The sequence below is a fragment of the Schistocerca serialis genome, chromosome 9, assembly GCF_023864345.2.
Source record: "Schistocerca serialis cubense isolate TAMUIC-IGC-003099 chromosome 9, iqSchSeri2.2, whole genome shotgun sequence".
NCBI lineage: Eukaryota > Metazoa > Arthropoda > Insecta > Orthoptera > Acrididae > Schistocerca > Schistocerca serialis.
This window is the reverse complement of record NC_064646.1, coordinates 140761436-140783115: the sequence shown is the minus strand read 5'-3', so window position 1 is coordinate 140783115 and position 21680 is coordinate 140761436. Positions and strand designations below refer to the sequence as shown.

General features: G+C 46.1%; 1 protein-coding gene across 1 annotated transcript in view; it reads left to right on the top strand.

Moving 5' to 3' along the window:
* The window catches only part of LOC126419424 (G-protein coupled receptor Mth2-like), a 109687-nt gene extending 99241 nt beyond the window's left edge, over nt 1-10446 (top strand). The window contains exon 4 of the mRNA XM_050086612.1: nt 10327-10446. Within this exon, the coding sequence (XP_049942569.1) occupies nt 10327-10343 (17 nt within the window). The 3' untranslated portion in view covers nt 10344-10446. The remainder of the gene's footprint in view (nt 1-10326) is intronic.
* The last annotated feature ends 11234 nt before the right edge of the window (nt 10447-21680 follow it).

Here is a 21680-nt window from a genome sequence, read left to right as displayed (position 1 = left end):
TCCACCAGCGGTGTTGACAGCTGCTGTAGGTTTGTTAGTGCACGTAGAGGAGCTGTAGCGTGTCTCCCCAGCGGGTCCCACACATGCTCGAAGAGATGTAAGCTGGGGGACCGAGCAGGCCAGTCCGTTTGCCGAATATTCTCTCGTTCTGAGAGTTCTTCCTCCTCCTGCGCAGTTCGATGTGGTCGCGCCTTATCGTCCATAAAAATGGATTCAGGGCCGCAAGCACGTCTGAAAAGCCGCACACGTGGAAGAGGAATACGGTGTCACAAAAACGTTGACCGGTGTGGGTATTCCCTTGCAACATTATACCTCCCCACACCATAAAACCTGGACCATCAAAACGATCTTGTTCCACACTGTACATGTGTATTGTGTCTTCCCAATTCTCTCCATATGAGGGTACGAGGTGCATTCGGCCCTGACATTCTTTTTATGGATGACAAGGCGCAACCGCTTTGAACAGTGCAGGTTGAGGAGCTCTTGGATAGAGGGGCGATGCGGTTGGGAGATGTATCGCAGTACATCCACATGCACCAACAACCTTCTAGAATATGTCAATTGGGCTGGTGGAGAAATGGAATGCCCTACCACAAGAAATACTTACTGATCCTGTAGCCAGCATGGGAGCACATTGCAAAGCATGTATTGCCATCCACATTAGTGTTACACCCTATTAAGAACTATGTCTCCCCTTTTGTACTGTCAGAGGACTATCACAAATCGTGATCTACGTCTACATGGTTAATGGTTCAAATGGCTCTGAGCACTATGGGACTTAACTTCTGAGGTCATCAGTCCCCTAGAACTTAGAACTACTTAAACCTAACTAACCTAAGGACATCAAACACATCCATGGCCGAGGCAGGATTCGAACCTGCGACTGTAGTGGTTGCGCGGTTCCAGACTGTAGCGTCTAGAACCGCTTGGCCACCATCTACATGGTTACTCTGCAATTCACAGTTAAGTACCTGGCAGAGGGTTCATCGAACCATTTTCATACTACCTCTCTACCATTCCACTCTCGAATGGCGCATGGCAAAAAGGAACACCTAAATCTTTCCGTTCGAGCTCTGATTTCTCTTATTTTATTATGATGATCATTTCTCCCTACGTAGGTGGGTGTCAACAAAATATTTTTGCATTCGGAAGAGAAAGTTGGTGATTAAAATTTCGTAAATAGATCTCGCCGCAAAGAAAACCGTCTTTGTATCAGTGACTGCCACCCCAACTCGCATATCATATCCGTGACACTCTCACCCCTATTGCGCGATAACACGAAACGGACTGCCCTTCTTTGCACTTTTTCGATGTCCTCCGTCAATCCTACCTGGTAAGGATCCCATACTGCACAGCAATATTCCAGCGGAGGACGGACAAGTGTAATGTAGGCTGTCTCTTTAGTGGGTTTGTCGCATCTTCTAAGTGTTCCGCCAACAAAGCGCAGTCTTTGTTTCGCCTTCCCCACAATATTATCTATGTGGTCTTTCCAATTTAAGTTGCTCGTAATTGTAGTTCCTAGGTATTTAGTTGAATTGACAGCCCTTAGATTTGTGCGATTTATCGTATACCCGAAATTTATCGGATTTCTTTTAGTACCCATGTGGATGACCTCGCACTTTTCTATGTTTAGTGCCAATTGCCACTTTTCCCACCGTACAGAAATTCTCTGTAGATCATTTTGTAATTGGAATTGATCGTCTGATGATTTTACTAGACGGTAAATTACAGCGTCATCAGCAAACATCTAAGGGGATTGCTCAGATTGTCACCTAGATCATTTATATGAATCAGTAACAGCAGAGGGCCTATGACACTACCTTGCGAAACGCCAGATATCACTTCTGTTCTACTCGACGATTTACCGTCTATCACTATGAACTGTTACCTCTCTGAGAGAAAATCATGAATCCAGTCACACGACTGAGACGATACTCCATATGCACGCAATTTGATTAATAGTCGCTTGTGAGGAACGGTATCAAAAACCTTCTGGAAATCTAGGAATATGGAATCGATCTGAGGTCCCTTGTCGACAACACTCATTACTTCATGGGAATAAAGAACTAGCTGTGTTCCACAAGAACGATATTTTCTGAATCCATGTTGGTCATGCGTCAATAACTCATTTTCTTCAAAGTGATTCACAATGTTCGAGTACAGTATATGTTCCAAAATCCTACTGCAAATTGAGGTCAGTGACGTGGCTCTGTAATTCGATGGGCTACTTCTATTTCCTTTCTTGAATATTGGTGTGACCTGTGCTACTTTCCGTCTTTAGGAACAGACCTTTCGCCAAGTGAGTGGTTGTATATGGTTGCTAAGAAATGCGCTATTGTGTCTGCATACTCTGAAAGGAACCTGGTTGGTATACCATCTGGACCGGAGGATTTGCTTTTCTTAAGTGATTTGAGTTGTTTCGCAGCACCTAAGATATCTACTTTTAAGTCACTCGTGCTAACAGCTGTTCTGGTTTCGAATTCTGGAATATTTAATTCATCTTCTTTAATGAAGGAATTACGGAAAACTTGTTGTGTCTAGACAAGACAGCCTAGACACAATGAGAGGAAGCCGAAAGGCACGCGCTAAGATAAAGCCGGATGGCGTGAGGTCTGAAACAGGATACGTGATGAATGCTATAAAGAAAAGTACGTAGCTTCTGGAATACTTAACTTTAATCCATTCTTTTGGTACATCTGGAGATTGTGGCGATACAAGTGAGACTCTTTAGATACATGCAATGTTACTAATGGCGCCTTGCTAGGTCGTAGCCATTGACTTAGCTGAAGGCTATTCTAACTATCTGCTCGGCAAAGGAGCGAGGCTTCGTCAGTGTAGTCGCTAGCAATGTTGTCCGTACAACTGGGGCGAGTGCTAGTCCGTATCTCGAGACCTGCCTTGTGGTGGCGCTCGGTCTGCGATCACACAGTGGCGACACGCGGGTCCGACATGTACTAATGGACCGCGGCCGATTTAAAGCTACCACCTAGCAAGTGTGGTGTCTGGCGGTGACACCACATTCCCCCCCCGGAAATCGGCGAACGGTCGTGTTATAATGCTTCCGCCCGCCGTGGGGAGGACCCCATGTTGACGTATGCGATGATGTGGGGGGCCTAACAACAGGCGAGGCTGTGCCACCCGCACCCGGCCATTCGGTCCGAGGGGAGCTAGGAAACGCCTGAAAACCTAGTCCAGGGTGCACGTCAATATGCGGCGTATGCGCCCGTAAAGAGACAGGAGGGGCCGAAGGGTCGACCTCCATTGCGTCGGGGTATCCGACGCGCGACGACGTCATGTGGTCCGGAGCGGGCAAGAGTTCCATGGCGGAGGACGGCTGGTCACGGGAAGCGATCGGCGGCGCGTGACCCAGGGAGGCGCTAGGCGGCTGCAGCGAAGAGTCCACTGCGGGCGGCGCCGGCTGGAGGACAGGCGGCGGCGGCGGCGGCGGCGGCGGAGGCGGCAGCGGCGCGTCGCCATGGGGCAAAATAGAAGGCATCGTCGGTAACATCTGGGAATGAGGCGAGCCAGTAGATGGGTCCCCAGGGCGCTGACCGGACAGCACCGTCGCTGAAAGGAGACGGGGAGCGGCAGAACCCGTGCGACGACAGAGGCGCAGCTGATGGAGATGCCGACGCACCTCACCAGAGGCCCCCAAAACCAAATACATCGCGCGGCCGAGGCAGCGAAGAATGCGCCCTGCGAGCCAACGCCGTGAACCTCGATAGTTGCGATAGAATACAACGTCGCCTGGAGCAAAAGCAGAAGTCTGCCGCTGCGCAGGAACCTGATGCGGCGGGTGCAGCAAAGACATCAAGGTTCGTTGAGGACGACCGTGGAGCAACTCAGCCGGCGAGCGACCATCTCGGGGCTGAGAGCGATACGATGACAAAAAGAGCAACAACGCGTCCTCCCGAGAATGCGACTCTTTCAACTTCAACATGTGTGACTAGAAAGTCCGGACCAATCGTTCGGCGGCACCGTTTGACTGAGGCGAAAACGGCGCGGATGTCAGATGTTGAATACCATTGGCCTGGCAGAATGACTGAAATTCTGCAGACATGAATTGTGGGCCATTGTCGGAAACAATAGTCTGCGGAAGACCTTCAATGCAAAAGATAGCAGCCAACGCTTGGATGGTGGCCGTTGACGTCGTGGAAGACATCCGGACAACAAAAGGAAAATTACTGAAGGCATCTACCAGAACCAAACATCGAGCATTCCAGAACGGACCAGCAAAATCGATGTGCAAGCGTTGCCAAGGGGAAGTGGCTTTTGGCCATGCAAAGACTTTCCGCGGCGGTGCGGATTGTTGTTCGGCACACGCCATATTCGTAATCGCAGCATCGATTCCGAACCAAGTACAGTGCTGACGAGCAAGTTGCTTCGTTCGCACTATACCCCGAAGTCCTTGGTGAAGAAGCGGGAAAACAGAGGACTGTAACGAACGTGGGACCACGACTCGGGACTGATCATTATCAGAACGCAACAACAAAACACCACGTCGAACAAAAAGTCTCTCCTTGTGAGCAAAGAATCGGCGAACCAACGGATCCTCGATCCGAGACTTTGACAAAGGCCATTGCGTAGGAACAAAACGCAAAACGGTAGCAAGGACAGGGTCAGCAGCTGTGGCTGTAGCTACACGACGAAAATCAATCGGAAACGATTCGACCACTTCATCGGTTTCCGAATCAATGAACATGCAAGCAAGTTCGGAAGAATCGAATGCTTTATCCTCAGCAACAGGCAAACGGGACAACACATCGGCGTTTCCGTGCTTAGCAGTGGACCGATACAAGATATCGTAGCGGTACTGCGAGAGGAAAATAGACCAGTGAATGAATTTCTGCGCTGTACGCGGAGGTACAGGCTTGTTCGGATGAAAAAGCGACGTCAAAGGTTTGTGGTCTGTGATGATGGTAAAGTGACGACTATACAAGAAATCATGGAACTTAGTAACACCAAACACGAGAGCCAAAGCTTCTTTCTCTATCTGTGAATAATTTCTTTGCGCAGACGAGAGCAATTTGGATGCAAAGGCAATAGGGCGATCATGCGACCCATCTTTGTGCGCAAGCACAGCACCGATCCCGAAATCCGATGCATCTACCATCAACAAAAGGGGTTTCTGGGGATCGAATGGCGTAAGGCAAGTATTAGAAAGCAACGCCGATTTCAACTGGCGAAAGGCGCGTTCGCATTCCGTCGTCCAGACGAACGGAACACCCTTACGTCGTAAGCTATGAAGCGGAGCTGAAATGGAAGAGGCATTGCGCAGAAAGCGATGATAATAGTTAATTTTACCCAACACACTCTGTAGCTGCTTCACATTCTGCGGCGAAGGCAAGTCTTGTATGGCACGGAGGTGCTCTGGACTCGGATGTATGCCTTGGGCATTGATTACATGTCCCAGGTATGGTAAGTCACGAGCAAAAAACACACATTTGTCCTTCCGCAAGCGAAAACCATTTTGTCGCAATACCTGAAATAATGTTCGTAGGTGTGCTAAATGCTCGTCAGCTGTCTTTCCGGAGATCACAATATCGTCCAGATAGTGCGCAGCAGTAGGGACCGACGCACAAACAGTTTGTAAATATTGCTGAAACAATGCAGGGGCGGATGCACACCCAAATGGCAGTCTTTTGAATCGGTACAAACCAAGATGCGTGTTAACCACCAAGACGCGCTGGGATTCCTCGTCCACTGGTATTTGCAAGTACGCATCTGCTAGGTCCAACTTCGAAAAGTATTTACCCGGGCACAGTTTATCAAAAAGATCTTCCGGGCGGGGTAAAGGAAAAGTTGCAGTCACTAGTTGTGGATTCACAGTGGCCTTGAAGTCCACACAAAGTCTCAATTTTCCGGAAGGTTTTGGCAAAATTACTAAGGGTGAGGCCCAGAGAGAAGCTTGCACACGTTCAATTACACCTTGTGATTCTAAATTGTGTAATGTTCTTGCGACCTCATCACGCAATGCGTGAGGAACATTGCGCGCTCTGAAAAATTTCGGTTGCACGTTGACTTTCAGTTCCAAATGTGCTTCATAGTTCTGAGCGCAACCTAAGCTCAGTGCAGAAATGTCTGCAAATTCATCACACAGACGAGAAACACTGTCTGAAGGCACAGTCTGATTCACTGATAGGACCTGATTTTCTATAGACATGTTAAACAACTGAAATAAATCTAAACCAAACAAGTTCACTGCAGTAGAAGAACGAAGAACGTAAAATGATAGAAGTTTTATTTGTCCCTTATATGTTGCAAGAAGGGTGCACTGTCCTAACACAGGGATATTCTGACCTGAATAACTATTTAACTGAACATGTGCGGCACGCAACGGAGGTTTGCCCAGTTGTTTGTACGTGTCGTGATTGATCAATGAAACTGCAGCTCCGGTATCGAGCTGGAATGGTATCACGTTGCCATGAAAGTCCAAATCTACAAAAAGTTTATTGTCCTGCTGACGACAAGAGCGACTGTCTCGTGCAATTTGAACAGACACTGGTACAGAAGCACTTGCGACTTGACGCGATTTCTTGCGACGTCGACGCACACTTTGTGTGGGACGAACACAGTCACTGATAGAGACAGTGGCACTGGATGAAGTGGAATTAACTACATGAATGTCCATGGGTGAAGGTCCACGAGCCTGAGTGTCCTTGGTTCGATTCCGGCGCGAAGCAAACGGCCTGGAATGGTTGTGATTGGCTGATCTGAGCTTTTTCTGGCAAACACTTTGAACATGTCCTTTCTTATGACAGAAAAAGGAAATAGCTTGGCGTGACGGGCAATTGTCACGCGAATGTCTAGCAGCACACCGCGGGCATGATTTCACTGCATTTGTATGCTGGCGCGGCACACCGGGTTTAGAGCGTGGCGGCAGCTGCGCGGACGTGTGCGAGGGCAGTTCACCGGGCCGCGCAGTGCACCCGGCGGGCCGGTTAATGTTACACACGACTGGCGAAGTTTCAAATGATTCCTGAGCAAAGTCAAGCGTGTCTTGCCTATCCAATATGTTTATCACTTGCTGAAGGGAGGGATTAACTAGTTTCAAAATTTGCTCCCGTATACGAACATCAGAAACGTTCTGTGCTAGTGCATCACGTACCATTGTATCTGAATAAGGGAGTCCACATTCACACTCAAAAGCACAATCCCTTGTAAGGCCTTGCAATGTTGCAACCCACTCCCTATTAGTTTGACCGGCCGTACGTTTTGTACGAAAGAAAGTATACCTTTTTGCAACGACATTGACCGTTTCTTTGAAATAGGTATCTAAAGCAGACAAAATTTCTTCGTAGGACAGAGTTGCTACGTCACGTCGGGGAAATAATTTCACTATCACACGGTACGTTTGCACCCCTACACATGCCAATAAATGAGGCTGCCGCTCGTTACCTTGCATTCTGTAGGCGGCGAGATGAAATCCAAGCTGGCGTGACCACTCCGTCCATGTTTCCACGTCTGCTTGAAAATTATGGAATGGTGGTGCAACTGCATGTTGTGGCTGCGGTAGCGGTGAAGCGGCGGCGGCCGCATCGTTTTGCAGTGCACGTTGACCCTGGACGAGCTGTCCAAGGGCATCCTATAACGCCTGCGTCTGCTGATTCTGCAAGCGATAAAATTCGGACAGTACATCTGGCGAAGCCATGACACAAGTAAATGTAAGCAATTAGAAAGAACAAGACCTTTTCCGTTGACTCGTCGCCAAAAATTGTTGTGTCTAGACAAGACAGCCTAGATAAAATGAGAGGAAGCCGAAAGGCACGCGCTAAGATAAAGCCGGATGGCGTGAGGTCTGAAACAGGATACGTAATGAATGCTATAAAGAAAAGTACGTAGCTTCTGGAATACTTAACTTTAATCCATCCTTTTGGTACATCTAGAGATTGTGGCGATACAAGTGAGACTCTTTAGATACATGCAATGTTACTAATGGCGCCTTGCTAGGTCGTAGCCATTGACTTAGCTGAAGGCTATTCTAACTATCTGCTCGGCAAAGGAGCGAGGCTTCGTCAGTGTAGTCGCTAGCTACGTCGTCCGTACAACTGGGGCGAGTGCTAGTCCGTGGTTAGACACTGGACTCGCATTCGGGAGGACGACGGTTCAATCCCGCGTCCGGCCATCCTGATTTAGGTTTTCCGTGATTTCCCTAAATCGCTCCAGACAAATGCCAGGATGGTTCCTTTCAAAGGGCACGGCCGACTTCCTTCCCCATTCTTCCCTAATCTGATGAGACCGATGACCTCGCTGTCTGGTCTCCTTCCCCCAACAAAACAACAACAACAACAGTGCTAGTCCGTATCTCGAGACCTGCCTTCTGGTGGCGCTCGGTCTGCGATCACACAGTGGCGACATGCGGGTCCGACAGGTACTAATGGACCGCGGCCGATTTAAAGCTACCACCTAGCAAGTGTGGTGTCTGGCGGTGACACCACAAAACTGTATTTCGTAACTCCGCCTTAGTGGCGCCATCATCAGTACCATTTCCATCGCTATCGCGCAGTGACGGTATTGACTGTTTTTTGCCACTGGTGCACTTTACATACGACCAGAATTTTGAGATAATGTTTCATTGTGGAAACTATTAAAAGCATCTCGCTTTGACGTCCGCACTACATTTCGAGCTTCTGTAAAACGTACCCAGCCTTGGTGATTTTGCATGATAGCTGCAGTGGAATTATTGTACTTGATTAAAAGTGTCATTTCTGTTAGTCCCACTCTGTACTTCTTTAAGTTACCCGCTGTACTATACTGCAGCAGTTCTTTCTACACTACTGGCCATTAAAATTGCTACACCACGAAGATGACATGCTACAGGCGCGAAATTTAACCGACAGCAAGAAGATGCTGTGATATGCAAATGATTAGCTTTTCAGAGCATTCACACAAGGTTGGCGCCGGTCGCGGCACCTACAAACTGCTGACATGAAGAAAGTTTCCAACCGATTTCTCATGCACAAACAGCAGTTGACCGGCGTTGCCTGGTGAAACGTTGTTGTGATGCCTCGTGTAAGGAAAAGAAATGCGTACCATCACGTTTCCGACTTTGATAAAGGTCGGATTGGAGCCTATCAAGATTACGGTTTATCGTATCGCGACACTGCTGCTCGCGTTGGTTGAGATCCAATGACTGTTAGCAGAATATGGAATCGGTGGGTCCAGAAGGGTAATACGGAAGGCCGTGCTGGATCCCAACGTCCTCGTATCACTAGCAGTCGAGATGACAGGTATCTTGTCCGCATGGCTGTAACGGATCGTGCAGCCACGACTCGATCCTTAGTCAACAGATTGGGACGTTTGCAAGACAACAATCATCTGCACGAACTGTTCGACGACGTTTGCAGCAGCATGGACTATCAGCTCGGAGACCATGCTGCGGTTACCCTTGATGCTGCATCACAGACAGGAGCGCCTGCGATTGTGAACTCAACGACGAACCTGGGTGCACGAAAGGCAAAACGTCAATTTTTCGGATGAATCCAGGTTCTGTTTACAGCATCGTGATGGTCGCATCCGTGTTTGGCGACATCGCGGTGAACGCACATTGGAAGCATGTATTCGTCATCACCATACTGGCGTATCACCCGGCGTGACGGTATGGGGTGCCATTGGTTACACGTCTCGGTCACCTCTTGTTCGCATTGACGGCACTTTGAACAGTGGACGTTACATTTCAGATGTGTTACGACCCGTGGCTCTACCCTTCATTCGATCCCTGCGAAACCCTACATTTCAGCAGGATAATGCGACCGCATGTTACAGAAAATGTTCGACTGCTGCCCTGGCCAGCACTTTCTCCAGATCTCTCACCAATTGAAAACGTCTGGTCAATGGTGGCCGAGCAACTGGCTCGTCACTATACGCCAGTCACAACTATTGATGAACTGTGGTATTGTGTTGAAGCTGCATGGGCAGCTGTACCTGTACACGCCATCCAAGCTCTGTTTGACTCAATGCCCAGGCGTATGAAGGCCGTTATGACGGCCAGAGATGGTTGTTCTGGGTACTGTTTTCTCAGGATCTATTCACCCAAATTGCGTGAAAGTGTAATCACATGTCAGTTCTAGTATAATATATTTGTCCAATGAATACCCGTTTATCATCTGCATTTCTTCTTGGTGTTGCAGTTTTAATGGCCAGTAGTGTATATCTGGTGCAATTTCATCAAATTACATTACTTAGCAGAGTGACACATCGTGCGGAAGTTACTTCTGTACTTGTTTCGTACACTAGAGTATTTTAATTGTATTAATGAAGCCTGAAGACTCGCTCCCCTGTAAATGCCGGGTAAATAAAAGAAGCCCCCGTGGTGTGCTCCTTCAGAGAGAGGCGCGCAGTGACGGGGGATGGTGACGGCTGGCTGGTTGACAGGTAACGAACGATAGTGTCCGCTCTGGGGGCGGCAGCAGCAGCGGCGCCCATTCCAGACCCACCGGCACCGCCTGCACCTCAGCCAACGCCCTGGAGATGGCCAGCCTCCGCCCCTGATGACGCTACCGCGCGGCGAAACGCCGCGCACCAGCTGCGGGTGGCCAGCGACTTAGGACGTCTCCCCACGTAACACAGTCTTATCCGTGTCGTGGACGTGTAGTGACCGAGAGGTTGCCTTCGTGAAACTCTACAATAGCTATTGCTGTAATCTATTAGTATTATCAAAGTACCTGACATTTACATTGTCAAAGAAAGTGTAGATTTTTTCAGATGCATTAGAATATTCACAAATTTTATTATCTGATGTGTTATAAAATATTTCAAACCACAATAAATGATCTGTAATGTTGTAATGTTTAACACAGATGTTTGGGACTGACTCAGCACTACGGATCAAGAGTGCAGATAAATGCTTTCAAAGAGTTTTCAACGAAAACATTTCATTTTTTATTTTTCCATAGTTGTGGACCACACTCATAGTACATTTTTTGAATGAGACCAGTATTGCCATTTGACTGTACATTTTTATTATTTACCAGCCACTACCCACGGCTGTGCTCCCAGATCAACAGTTTTATTATCATGAGTGACGGTAAGTAAGCTACTGTACGTGCAATGACGTCAGCTACCTTCAGGTGTCTGCCTGTTTGGCTCCAACACCAAAGTGGCGGCACGTACTGCATTGCTGCTGAGAGTGTATATGTGTAGGTATAGGCAGGAGAGTGTTCCATTTAAGTGAGTATACATTATGCAATGTGTACATTGTGCAAGAAAGTTAATATTTTTATATCTGTATACGATTAATATTATTTATTTTCACTGATGTGTGAAAGTTCTAGAATAGTACGAATCATGAACCCACATGCAGTAACATTGGTATTCGTCTCTACCACTTCATACATTACTACCTGGGTAACAACCACTGTAAAAATTTAATAATCTAAGAGTGAGGTACAGTTTGTTTATCTCGCCTGGCGTTAGACACACTGTTATAAATTCATAAGTATACATAAACTCAAGCCAAAAAGGCATTATTAACCTTTAAACATAACCTTCCTGCAATAAACAAATCGATGTCCAGAAACAGTAAGCATATATTTCATGGTATAAAATGCTAATCTATTACAATCCAATTAACATACGTAAAAGACAGGGCACACACATGTAACAAAACAATAGAACACATAGTGGCGTCACAATCATTTTTTCCCTTCAACGATATTTCGACGACTTCACTGGTTGTTTTGTCATGTGTAAAGTCCAAATTTCGTTGCTTACTGTTTGGACTTGAACTAAACTGGAAGCAGTGAGCAACGAAATACATACATCAAAAAACGTTTAGCATCACTCCTGTTCCCAGAACTCCTGAAGATAGACATTGACTGCGGATATTGTATCACAGACACATTCCCTCGACTATTCAGAGATTTCACTAAAGCCGCCCAAAGATGTAAACAACCATGCATGTGCAGCGCCTATTACACGGAGTGGATCCGACAGCCGATCAGTTCCAGTCATTCCGCCAGGAAGAAGGTACACGGCTCGTGTTGTCTGTAGTTCAACCATGCCAAAACGGTCGATACCGAAGTTCGATGGCGTCCACGTTGTTACTTTGTGCCAGGAAGGGCTCCCAACAAGGGAAATGTCCAGGCGTCTCGAAGTGAACCAAAGCGATGTTGTTCGGACATGGAGGAGATACAGAGCGACAGGAACTGTCGTTGATACGCCTCGCTCAGGCCGCCCAAGGGTTACTTACTCCTACAGTGGATGACCGCTACCTACGGATTATGGCTCGGAGGAACCCTGACAGCCACGCCATCATGCTGAATAATGCTGTTCGTGCAGCCACAGGACGTCGTTTTACTACTCAAACTGTGCGCAAAAGTGCATGATGCACAACTTCACTCCCGACGTCCATGGTGAGATCCGTCTTTGCAACCACGACACCATTCAGCGCAAAACCGATGGATCCAGCAACATACCGAATGGAACGCTCAGGATTGGCATCACGTCCTCTTCACCGATGAGTGTCACACATTCCTTCAACCAGACAATCGTCGGAGGCATGTTTGGAGGCAGTCCGGTCAGGCTGAATGTCTTAGTCACACTGCCCAACGAGTGCAGCAAGTTGGAGGTTCCCAGCTGTTTTGGGGTGGCATTATGTGAGGCCGACGTACGCCGCTAGTGGTCGTGGAAGGCGCCGTACAATACGCGAATGCCATCCTCCGGCCGATAGTGCAACCATATCGGCACCATATTGGCGTGGCATTCGTCTTCACGGACGACAATTCACGCCCCCATCGTGCACATCTTGTGAATGACTTCCCTCAGGATCACGACATCGCTCGACTAGAGTGACCAGCATGTTCTCCAGACATGAACCCTATCGAACGTGCCTGGGGTAGATTGAAATGGGCTGTTTATGGACGATGTGACCCACCAACCACTCTGAGGGATCTACGCTGAATCGTCGTTGAGGAGTGGGACAACCTGGACCAACAGTGCCTTGATGAACTTGTGGATAGTCTGCCACGACGAATACAGTCATGCATCAATGCAAGATGACATGCTACTGGATATTAGAGGTACCGGTGTGTACTGCAATCTGGACCACCACCACTGAAGGTCTCACTGTATGGTGATACAACATGCAATGTGTGGTTTTCATGAGCCATAAACAGGGCGGAAATGATGTTCATGTTGATCTCTATTCCAATTTTCTGTACAGGTTCCGGAACTCTCGGAACCGAGGTGATGCAAAACTTTTTTTGACGTGTGTATTTGCTCAGCATCTAACGACGGCAACTAGGGAAGCTGTCGAAATATCTTGAAAGGAAAAAATATTAACAATTACTCCTCTGCAAACTCAGAGACCTAGAAACTTCACTGAGGAAAGATGAAAGTTGATTTTTTCTTTTCCTGTATTTTTTCTCATCCTCTCATGTCCTTGTAGTCTTAAACAGCTGATGTGCTGAAGGTAACACACAGCTCTTCTTAGGAGACTGCAAGGTTGAATCTTCTGCTGCCACACTTGTTTTTTGAGTATTAACAAAAGCTACTTTTTTATATTTACCTTCCATGTCTTACCCCATTTTTGCAAGAGGCTGGTGAAAATCTTCGTTCTGGCCTTGTACTGTGATAACCACCAGAGAAATCCCAATATCGATATGATAATTGATGAAATTCTAAATGATAATATATTTGATCTGGAACAACTTAATTTGCTACTTCTTGTAATTTAGATCACTGTGGGTGAATGAATGCCATCCTACGGGAGATGGAACGTGGACTCCAGTTGGCCATTCCATCAAATCAGGTGCGCCATGTTCCTACGGTGCGCTGGCTGGTTGCAGGCACGTCAAAACCACGGTAACAGAGGCATTGCCTAGCACGTGGTCTGCACAAAATTCCTCTGGCGGTAGCCACGCCCCACCAGGTACCTGTCACAATACAGCGTATAAACTTAACTTTGCAACACATTTAACGTCCAACCAACAGTGCATGCATAATCGACAACTTCCTTCATTTCCATTTGCTATATATTGGGTGCCTTTCCTAAGACAGTGTTCTCACTGGAGCCGTACGATATGTAATATGAAATGCAATGCGATTTGCGATACTGTACAAAAGCAACCCGCATTAGTGGGGAGTGTAGAAACGTAGCTGAACCAAACTGGCTTGTTCAAACTGGGACGATAGCAATGCAATACCAGTACAGTTCTCTGTAATACGTCACAGCACAACACGGAGAGGTGGTTACGCCATGCAACAGTATCTTACTGCACATGGGGAGAGAAATTTCAAGTCATTTAATGTGTTTGATAAACAACTGTTTTGTGTACATGAAGCAATGCTCATCTATCTCCATTATTATTTTCTCAGTAAAATTTTTACTTTTCGAATAAAAAATTAATCACTATGTTCTCTGCTACACGAGCTTTATCATCCGCTTTTGAGGAAATTAGTTGCTAAAAAAACTTATTTTTGCATCTTATAGTACGATATCATAGCTGGTTTCTTTTCGCTATTTCCCACAGTTGTTGGATACTTAAAGAATAAGCAAAACATAGAGCCTATTTTGAAAAGTTGGCAGCAAAAAAATGCAGTTGCTGGCTCGTTTACATTAGATACACTTTAGGTCAGACAAGGCCGCATACCAAATGTAGCCAACATATCGAAATTGTTTTTAATGTTGGGAGGAGAGCCATACTTCTTTCCAGGCTGAAGAAAATACGTGAAACATTTGAATGTTGTCCGCATAAAGGCCGGCTGCGAAGTGCCACACGTGAGGCTGTTACCGCCTGCTGTCTCTTGTTCCTTGTTGTATCACTGCTGTGCGAACGTGAGTGTCGCGCGGATAATGTCGTGTCTTACGATCTTTACTGCGGCGTGTCTTATCGTATTTCGTACTGCGTCAGTAACAACTACACCTAAGAGACGTCAGGGATTTTTTCTGGAGTTTCTGTTTCTTTTTTTTTATTTGCAAACATGAGTTAACCCCGCACTTCTCCCAGATTTATTTCTAACAGATGTTCGAAACACCTGTCGTAGTTAGATTAATTGCGGGAAGACACACATCTAGAAAGCGAGTCTAGCCTCCACAATAACCAGGACGACGAACCCACAGGTGTAGCTAGGAATGATATATTGCAAGCTCTTCCCGTAAAAAAACTACTTGTCTAAATACCTCAGAAAAGACACTGCAAATACACTACTGCCAATTAAAATTGCTACACCGCGAAGATGACGTGCTACAGACGCGAAATTTAACCGACAGGAAGAAGATGCTGTGATATGCAAATGATTAGCTTTTCAGAGCATTCACACAAGGTTGGCGCCGGTGGCGACACCTACATCGTGCTGACACGAGGAAAACCGATTTCTCATATACAGACAGCAGTTGACCGGCATTGCCTGGTGAAACGTTGTTGTGATGCCTCGTGTAAGGAGAAGAAATGCGTACCATCACGTTTCCGACTTTGATAAAGGTCGGATTGTAGCCAATCAAGATTGCGGTTTATCGTATCGCGACACTGCTGCTCGCGTTGGTCGAGATCCAATGACTGATAGCAGAATATGGAATCGGCGGGTTCAGGAGGGTAATACGGAACGCCGTGCTGGATCCCAACGGCCTCGTATCACTAGCACTCGAGATGACAGGCATCTTATCCGCATGGCTGTAACGGATCGTGCAGCCACGTCTCGATCCCCGAGTCAACAGATGGGGACGTTTGCAAGACAACAACCATCTGCACGAACAGTTCGACGACGTTTGCAGCAACATGGACTATCAACTCGGAGACCACGGCTGCAGTTACCCTTGACGCTGCATCACAGACAGGAGCGCCTGCGATGGTGTACTCAACGATGAACCTGGGTGCACGAATGGCAAAACGTCATTTTTTCGGATGAATCCAGGTTCTGTTAACAGCATCATGATGGTCGCATCCGTTTTTGGCGACATCGCGGAGAACGCACATTGGAAGCGTGTATTCGTCATCGCCATACTGGCGTATCACCCGGCGTGATGGTATGGGGTGCCACTGGTTACAGCTCTCGGTCTCGCCCTTTGATCAGTGGGCGTTACATTTCAGATGTGTTACAAACCGTGGTTCAACCCTTCATTCGATCCCCACGAAACCCTACATGTCAGCAGGATAATGCAGGACCGCATGTTGCAGGTCCTGTACGGGCCTTTCTGGATACAGAAAATGTTCGACTGCTGCTCTCGTCAGCACATTCTCCAGCTCTCTCACCAACTGAGAACGTCTGGTCAATGGTGGCCGAGCAACTGGCTGGTCACAATACGCCAGTCACTACTCTTGATGAACTGTGGTATCGTGTTGAAGCTGCATGGGCAGCTGTACCTGTACACGCCATCCAAGCTCTGTATGACTCAATGCCCAGGCGTATCAAGGCCGTGAACACAGCCAGAGGTGGTTGTTCTGGGTACTGATTTCTCAGGATCTATGCACCCAAATGCGTGAAAATGTTATCACCTGTCAGTTCTAGTATAATATATTTGTCCAATGATTACCCGTTTATCATCTGCATTTCTTCTTGGTGTACCAATTTTAATGGCCAGTACTGGATCACAATAATAGTGGAACGCCGAGAAGGAAAGCAGGAAACTACATAAAACTTCATATTATTCCTGTGATTAAAACATTGAGTCAAATTTACAAAGAACTTGGCTGTCTGGGCCCTCTTATCAATATGACATTGACCTCCCTCTGGCCTGGATGCATACACTGATTCAGTTAGCTCAAATGGCTCAAATGGCTCTGAGCACTATGGGACTTAACATCTGAGGTCATCAGTCCCCTAGAACTTAGAACTACTTAAACCTAACTAACCAAGGACATTACACACAGCCATGCCCTAGGTAGGATTCGAACCTGCGACCGTAGCGGATTCAGTTGGGAAGGGTGTGATAAGGCGATCGTGTCGTTTCCCAAGGCAATAAGGCGCCCAGCCGTTGTAGCTGGTCCTTGATATCCTGGATACTGACCGAGCGAGGTGGCGCATTGGTTAGCACACTGGACTCGCATTCGGGAGGACGACGGTTCAAACCATCCCGATTTAGGTTTTCGCTGATTTCCCTAAATAGCTTGAGGTAAATGCCGGGATGGTTCCTGTGAAAGGGCACGGCCGACTTCCTTCCACATCTTTCGCTAATACGATGGAACTGGTAACCTCGCTGTTTGGTTGCCTCCCCCAAATTAACCAACCAACCTGGGTACTGGCTCTGGGATGGAACTGACTTCTGAGCTCGCCCCATACACGTTCTGTCGGGGACATATATGGGACCTAGCCGGCGCTGGAGTGTCTCAGTATCACGCTGATAGTTCATGCAGACACGTGTCACATGTGGAAGAACATTGCCATGTTGAAAAACTGCACCACGGTACTACCGCAGGCTACACACGAGAAGGCTGATGTCCTTGACATACTGAAGTACCGTCACAGCTCCCTCAGTAGGTACCACCTGTGACCTTGTAACATCACAACTCTGTGGACGATCATACATTTTCTATGTGTTTTACGAAGTTTGTCCTATTAGTTGTGCTGATATTATTCTTGTAAATATGTTGTCAAATACAAATGCTATTTGTTGTTTAAGAAAGAGAATACGCATGGAATTTTAACATTTAAGTTGACACGCTAGCCTATTCATGGAAAAGATATTGTCAAAGAGTGTAATAAATTGAAAATGCATTATCGCCGGGCGTATGAGCGTGCCAAAAAAGTAGCAGTTCCGAGTCGCGAAGAGACGATTGGTGTCGATGGTTGTGTGTATACGCCGGTGTGGCTATGCAAAAGTGCAGATATAAAAAGTCTGTTTCCGAAGTTTGGAACAGTGAAAACCGAAATGGCTGTTTTGGCGGATGTTTCATACGGCTAAGCTATGTGCATGGGATTTAATGGAGACAGCACAAATGCAGCAAGAGTAATTCACATAACATCAAAAGTACTGTCGGCCCTCGTTATTGGCTATGGTATGGAAAGAAGATCAATCTGTGCTCTATTTTACCGCTAAGTAAAGCCACTGGACAAACCAACGGCGTCATAAAGTGAAGTAAGATCTACACTTTTTATAACTGGAAGTGTAAAGGCTGACCAGCTTAGTTGGAATTTTATTGCTTAAATAATATTGTTTTCGTGCATATTGTGACGTAAATAATTTTCCTAGGTCGTTACCCAAGTAGTATCCATAGTATCCCTTTGTATGAACCGAGATAATCAGAAAATGAACTGAAAATGAAGTAAACATTAATTTATTAGATTATCAAAACGTAATTTTTACAACTTTTGGACAACTACGTAATAATGAAATCTTTGGCTATAGTATGAATAATGTCAGAAATAGAATGATGCAAAAGTCAGTATTAATTCATTTGCTAAAAATAAAGTAACTTTAATAATAAAAAAAGAATTGGTAGTGAAACTTTACGTAACTTGGACACTGAATTTCATTGTCAAAGCACAATTCTAATTTATAGCTTGTGGCATAATTTATAACTTTTATTACATAGAAATATCAGAGTAACTGCTAGGTAATGAGCAAATTCAAACAATCTTTCTGCTTGCTACAATTGTCACAGTCAGTATTACGGTAAGTAACATAACAAAAAGTTTCTGTCCACACCCTATAAACAATCTTACTTTAATTGATATTTGGAAATTAATATAATATGTTGTATGCATTTGCTACTGGATTACTATTTGACTACTGTTTAGTGTGGTATGAAGTATCTGAATACCTAACGCACTATTCCTACGTCATGACGCCAATAACTATTCTTACCTAAGATTTGTTACATGTATAAAGTTCAGTTTAAAATTCGTTATTCTTGTTCCGGCGAGGAACTGGCGACCGTTGGCTCTTGTCATTAATGAAAACTCTGAAAACATTTTTTCCAAATTATCCACTAACTACTGTTAATTGAAAACTAGTTTACATAATAAAAAACGTATAAAGGTAACCGAACTTTGTTGCTAATCGTCATTGCTAAAATACTGAGCAGTGGCGATTCGGTTATACCTTCATCTACTTCTCTCAGTTTTGCATTATTCTCCAGAGTAGACGCCTTTTCCTCACAGATTAGGGACTTTAGGTACACGGTCAAATAGAAAAGCCTAATTAGCCGGAGAGACAGGAGGGTTTTAACCTAAAGTCGTATACGATGGCTCCCCACACCATAATCCCAGCAGGAACATCTATCTCTCTGCCTCTCCAAAACATTGCAAGAATGGGGCTCCTTGCCAGGTAGCTGACATAGTCTTGGACGATGGCCACTGGGGACAGTGCAGAACCTCGATTCATCGTTCAACACACTGCGACGCCATTCATCAGCAGTCCACATGCCCAGACGCGACACCACTCCAAACTCAGACGTTTGCGTTGTGGCGTTAACGGCAGCCTACGTGTGGGACGACTATTCCCTATTCGGACTGCTGTTAGCCTCCGGTCAACGCTGTGGGTTGACGCAGATTGCTGCAGGGAGTCCATTACCTGTCATCGTATGGCAGGCGTGGATGGGAACGGATTAGACAGTGCCTGGTGCACAATGCTGCGATCCCTCAGTACGGCGGTTCATACGTTGCTGACCAGAACCTGGAAGGTATGCAACTATTAACCATGTTTGGAAATACCTATTGCACCAGACATCTGTTAGGAGATACAGCTAGTATTGTCTTTCAGTGTCATCAAGTATACAATAATCATCTGAAAGGAGCAAAGTGTGGAAGAATAGTGAAGCTGAGTGAGTAAACGTGAAGTTCTGGGGGTGAAATACCGTTGTATTAGTCTCTTTCAGATCTGCAACCCATGTGGTAGAAATTACTACACTACCATTTGAAAAAAAATTACTTGGTACAGCTAAATGTAATTAATATTGCTAAAACCAGAGACTACACATACTTTCGTGAAGACTTTTTTACAATACTGCTGGGCGGACATATATTTTACATGGTTCCGGAAATGTTTAATATTGACAACTTAGGTTTCTCACCTAGTTTTTAGTATTTCCAATTGTTTCACCTTCTGAGTCCTTTAAAGAAATATGATTTTTCTTTTGAAGAAGGAGGAGGAGGAGATTAGTGTTTAACGTCCCGTCGACAACGAGGTTATTAGAGACGGGGATTAGGGAAGGATGGAGAAGGAAATCGTCCGTGCCCCTACGGAGGAACCATCCCGGCGTTTGCCTTAGGCAATTTAGGAAAATCACAAGAAACATAAATCAGGATGACCGGAGACACTTTTGAAGCGTCACCCTCCCGAACACGAATGCAGTGTGCTAACCACTACGCCACCTCGCTCGCTTTTCTTTTAATTGGCTAACGTAATTCGTAAACACAAACAAAAATATTCAATTGCAAGTTCTGAATGTTAAACATGTTATGTAACCATTTCTTATATACGGAGCGTAGTTAGCATTATTCCTATCTTCCGTGTGCGGTTGCTCTAAAATGCTAATTATTTGGACATCCAGGCACATAGTACTCTTCAAGCTAATTTAACGTTTGTTACATTTTGTCATTATATTGTTGCTATTTTAGTGACCATCAGTGTTCTAATAACTGTTTTAAAGTGTGACCACACAGTCCAGTCACATGAATGTGACCACCACTTACGTTCGACGTCAACTTGCGGTAACCACTCACATGCGGCCGGTGTAAACACTAGCAGTGGAAGGTATAAAAAGCTGCCAGGTGGATGTGGAAACTGAGGGATTTATCTGATGTCCAAAGGGGCATGATCATTGGCTTTTGGGCCATGGGTGGAACCGTTTTCGAAACTGCTAGGTTTGTTAGCTGTTCGCGTGCAGCCATGGTAAAACAGTGGTATCCAGAACTGGTGGTGAGACAACCGTAGTATACCACGGTCCATAGATAGCACAGGTGAATGAGGCGTGCGGAGACGTGCAACTGTTGAGTTATTGATTACCCAGCATGAACAAAGGGGCTACCAACAGCGTCTTCCCAACGACCGTGCAGTGAATGTTGCTGTGTGTGGGTCTATGCACCAGGCGCCTCTTCCGTGCACCCATGAAGACTGTTGTTCATCAAAGACAAAGGCTATAATTTACACGCTAGTACTGTTCTGACGTAACCACAAGCGCCAGAACGAAGACGAATAACGGAAGACCAGAGGAGGCGATGAAACGACAGGAGTGCCCCTGAAAGAAGTGAATGCAAGCGCCGCTCCAGCCAGCCTTGGTGATTAGTGCTCAGATCGGCTCCGTATACGGACATTAGTGGACAGTACAGGCACAGTTGTAGACCAGCACTCGCAGATCAATTGGCGTGTGTCAACTTGCAGGAACATTGTCTATAGCAAGAACCAGGATTTATGTTGTATATCGCCCATCGTTTGCGACACCTTTTGTAAATATAGACTACTGGCCATTAAAATTGCTACACCAAGAAGAAATGCAGATGATAAACGGGTATTCATTGGACAAATATATAGTACTAGAACTGACATGTCATTACATTTACACACAATTTGGGTGCATAGATCCTGAGAAACCAGTACCCAGAACAACCGCCTCTGGCCGTAATAACGGCCTTGATACGCCTGGGCATTGAATCAAACAGGTACAGTTGCCCATGCAGCTTCAACACGATACCACAGTTCACCAATAGTAGTGACTGGCGTATTGTGACGAGCCAGTTGCTCGGCCACCATTGACCAGACGTTTTCAATTGGTGAGAGATCTGGAGAATGTGCTGGCCAGGGC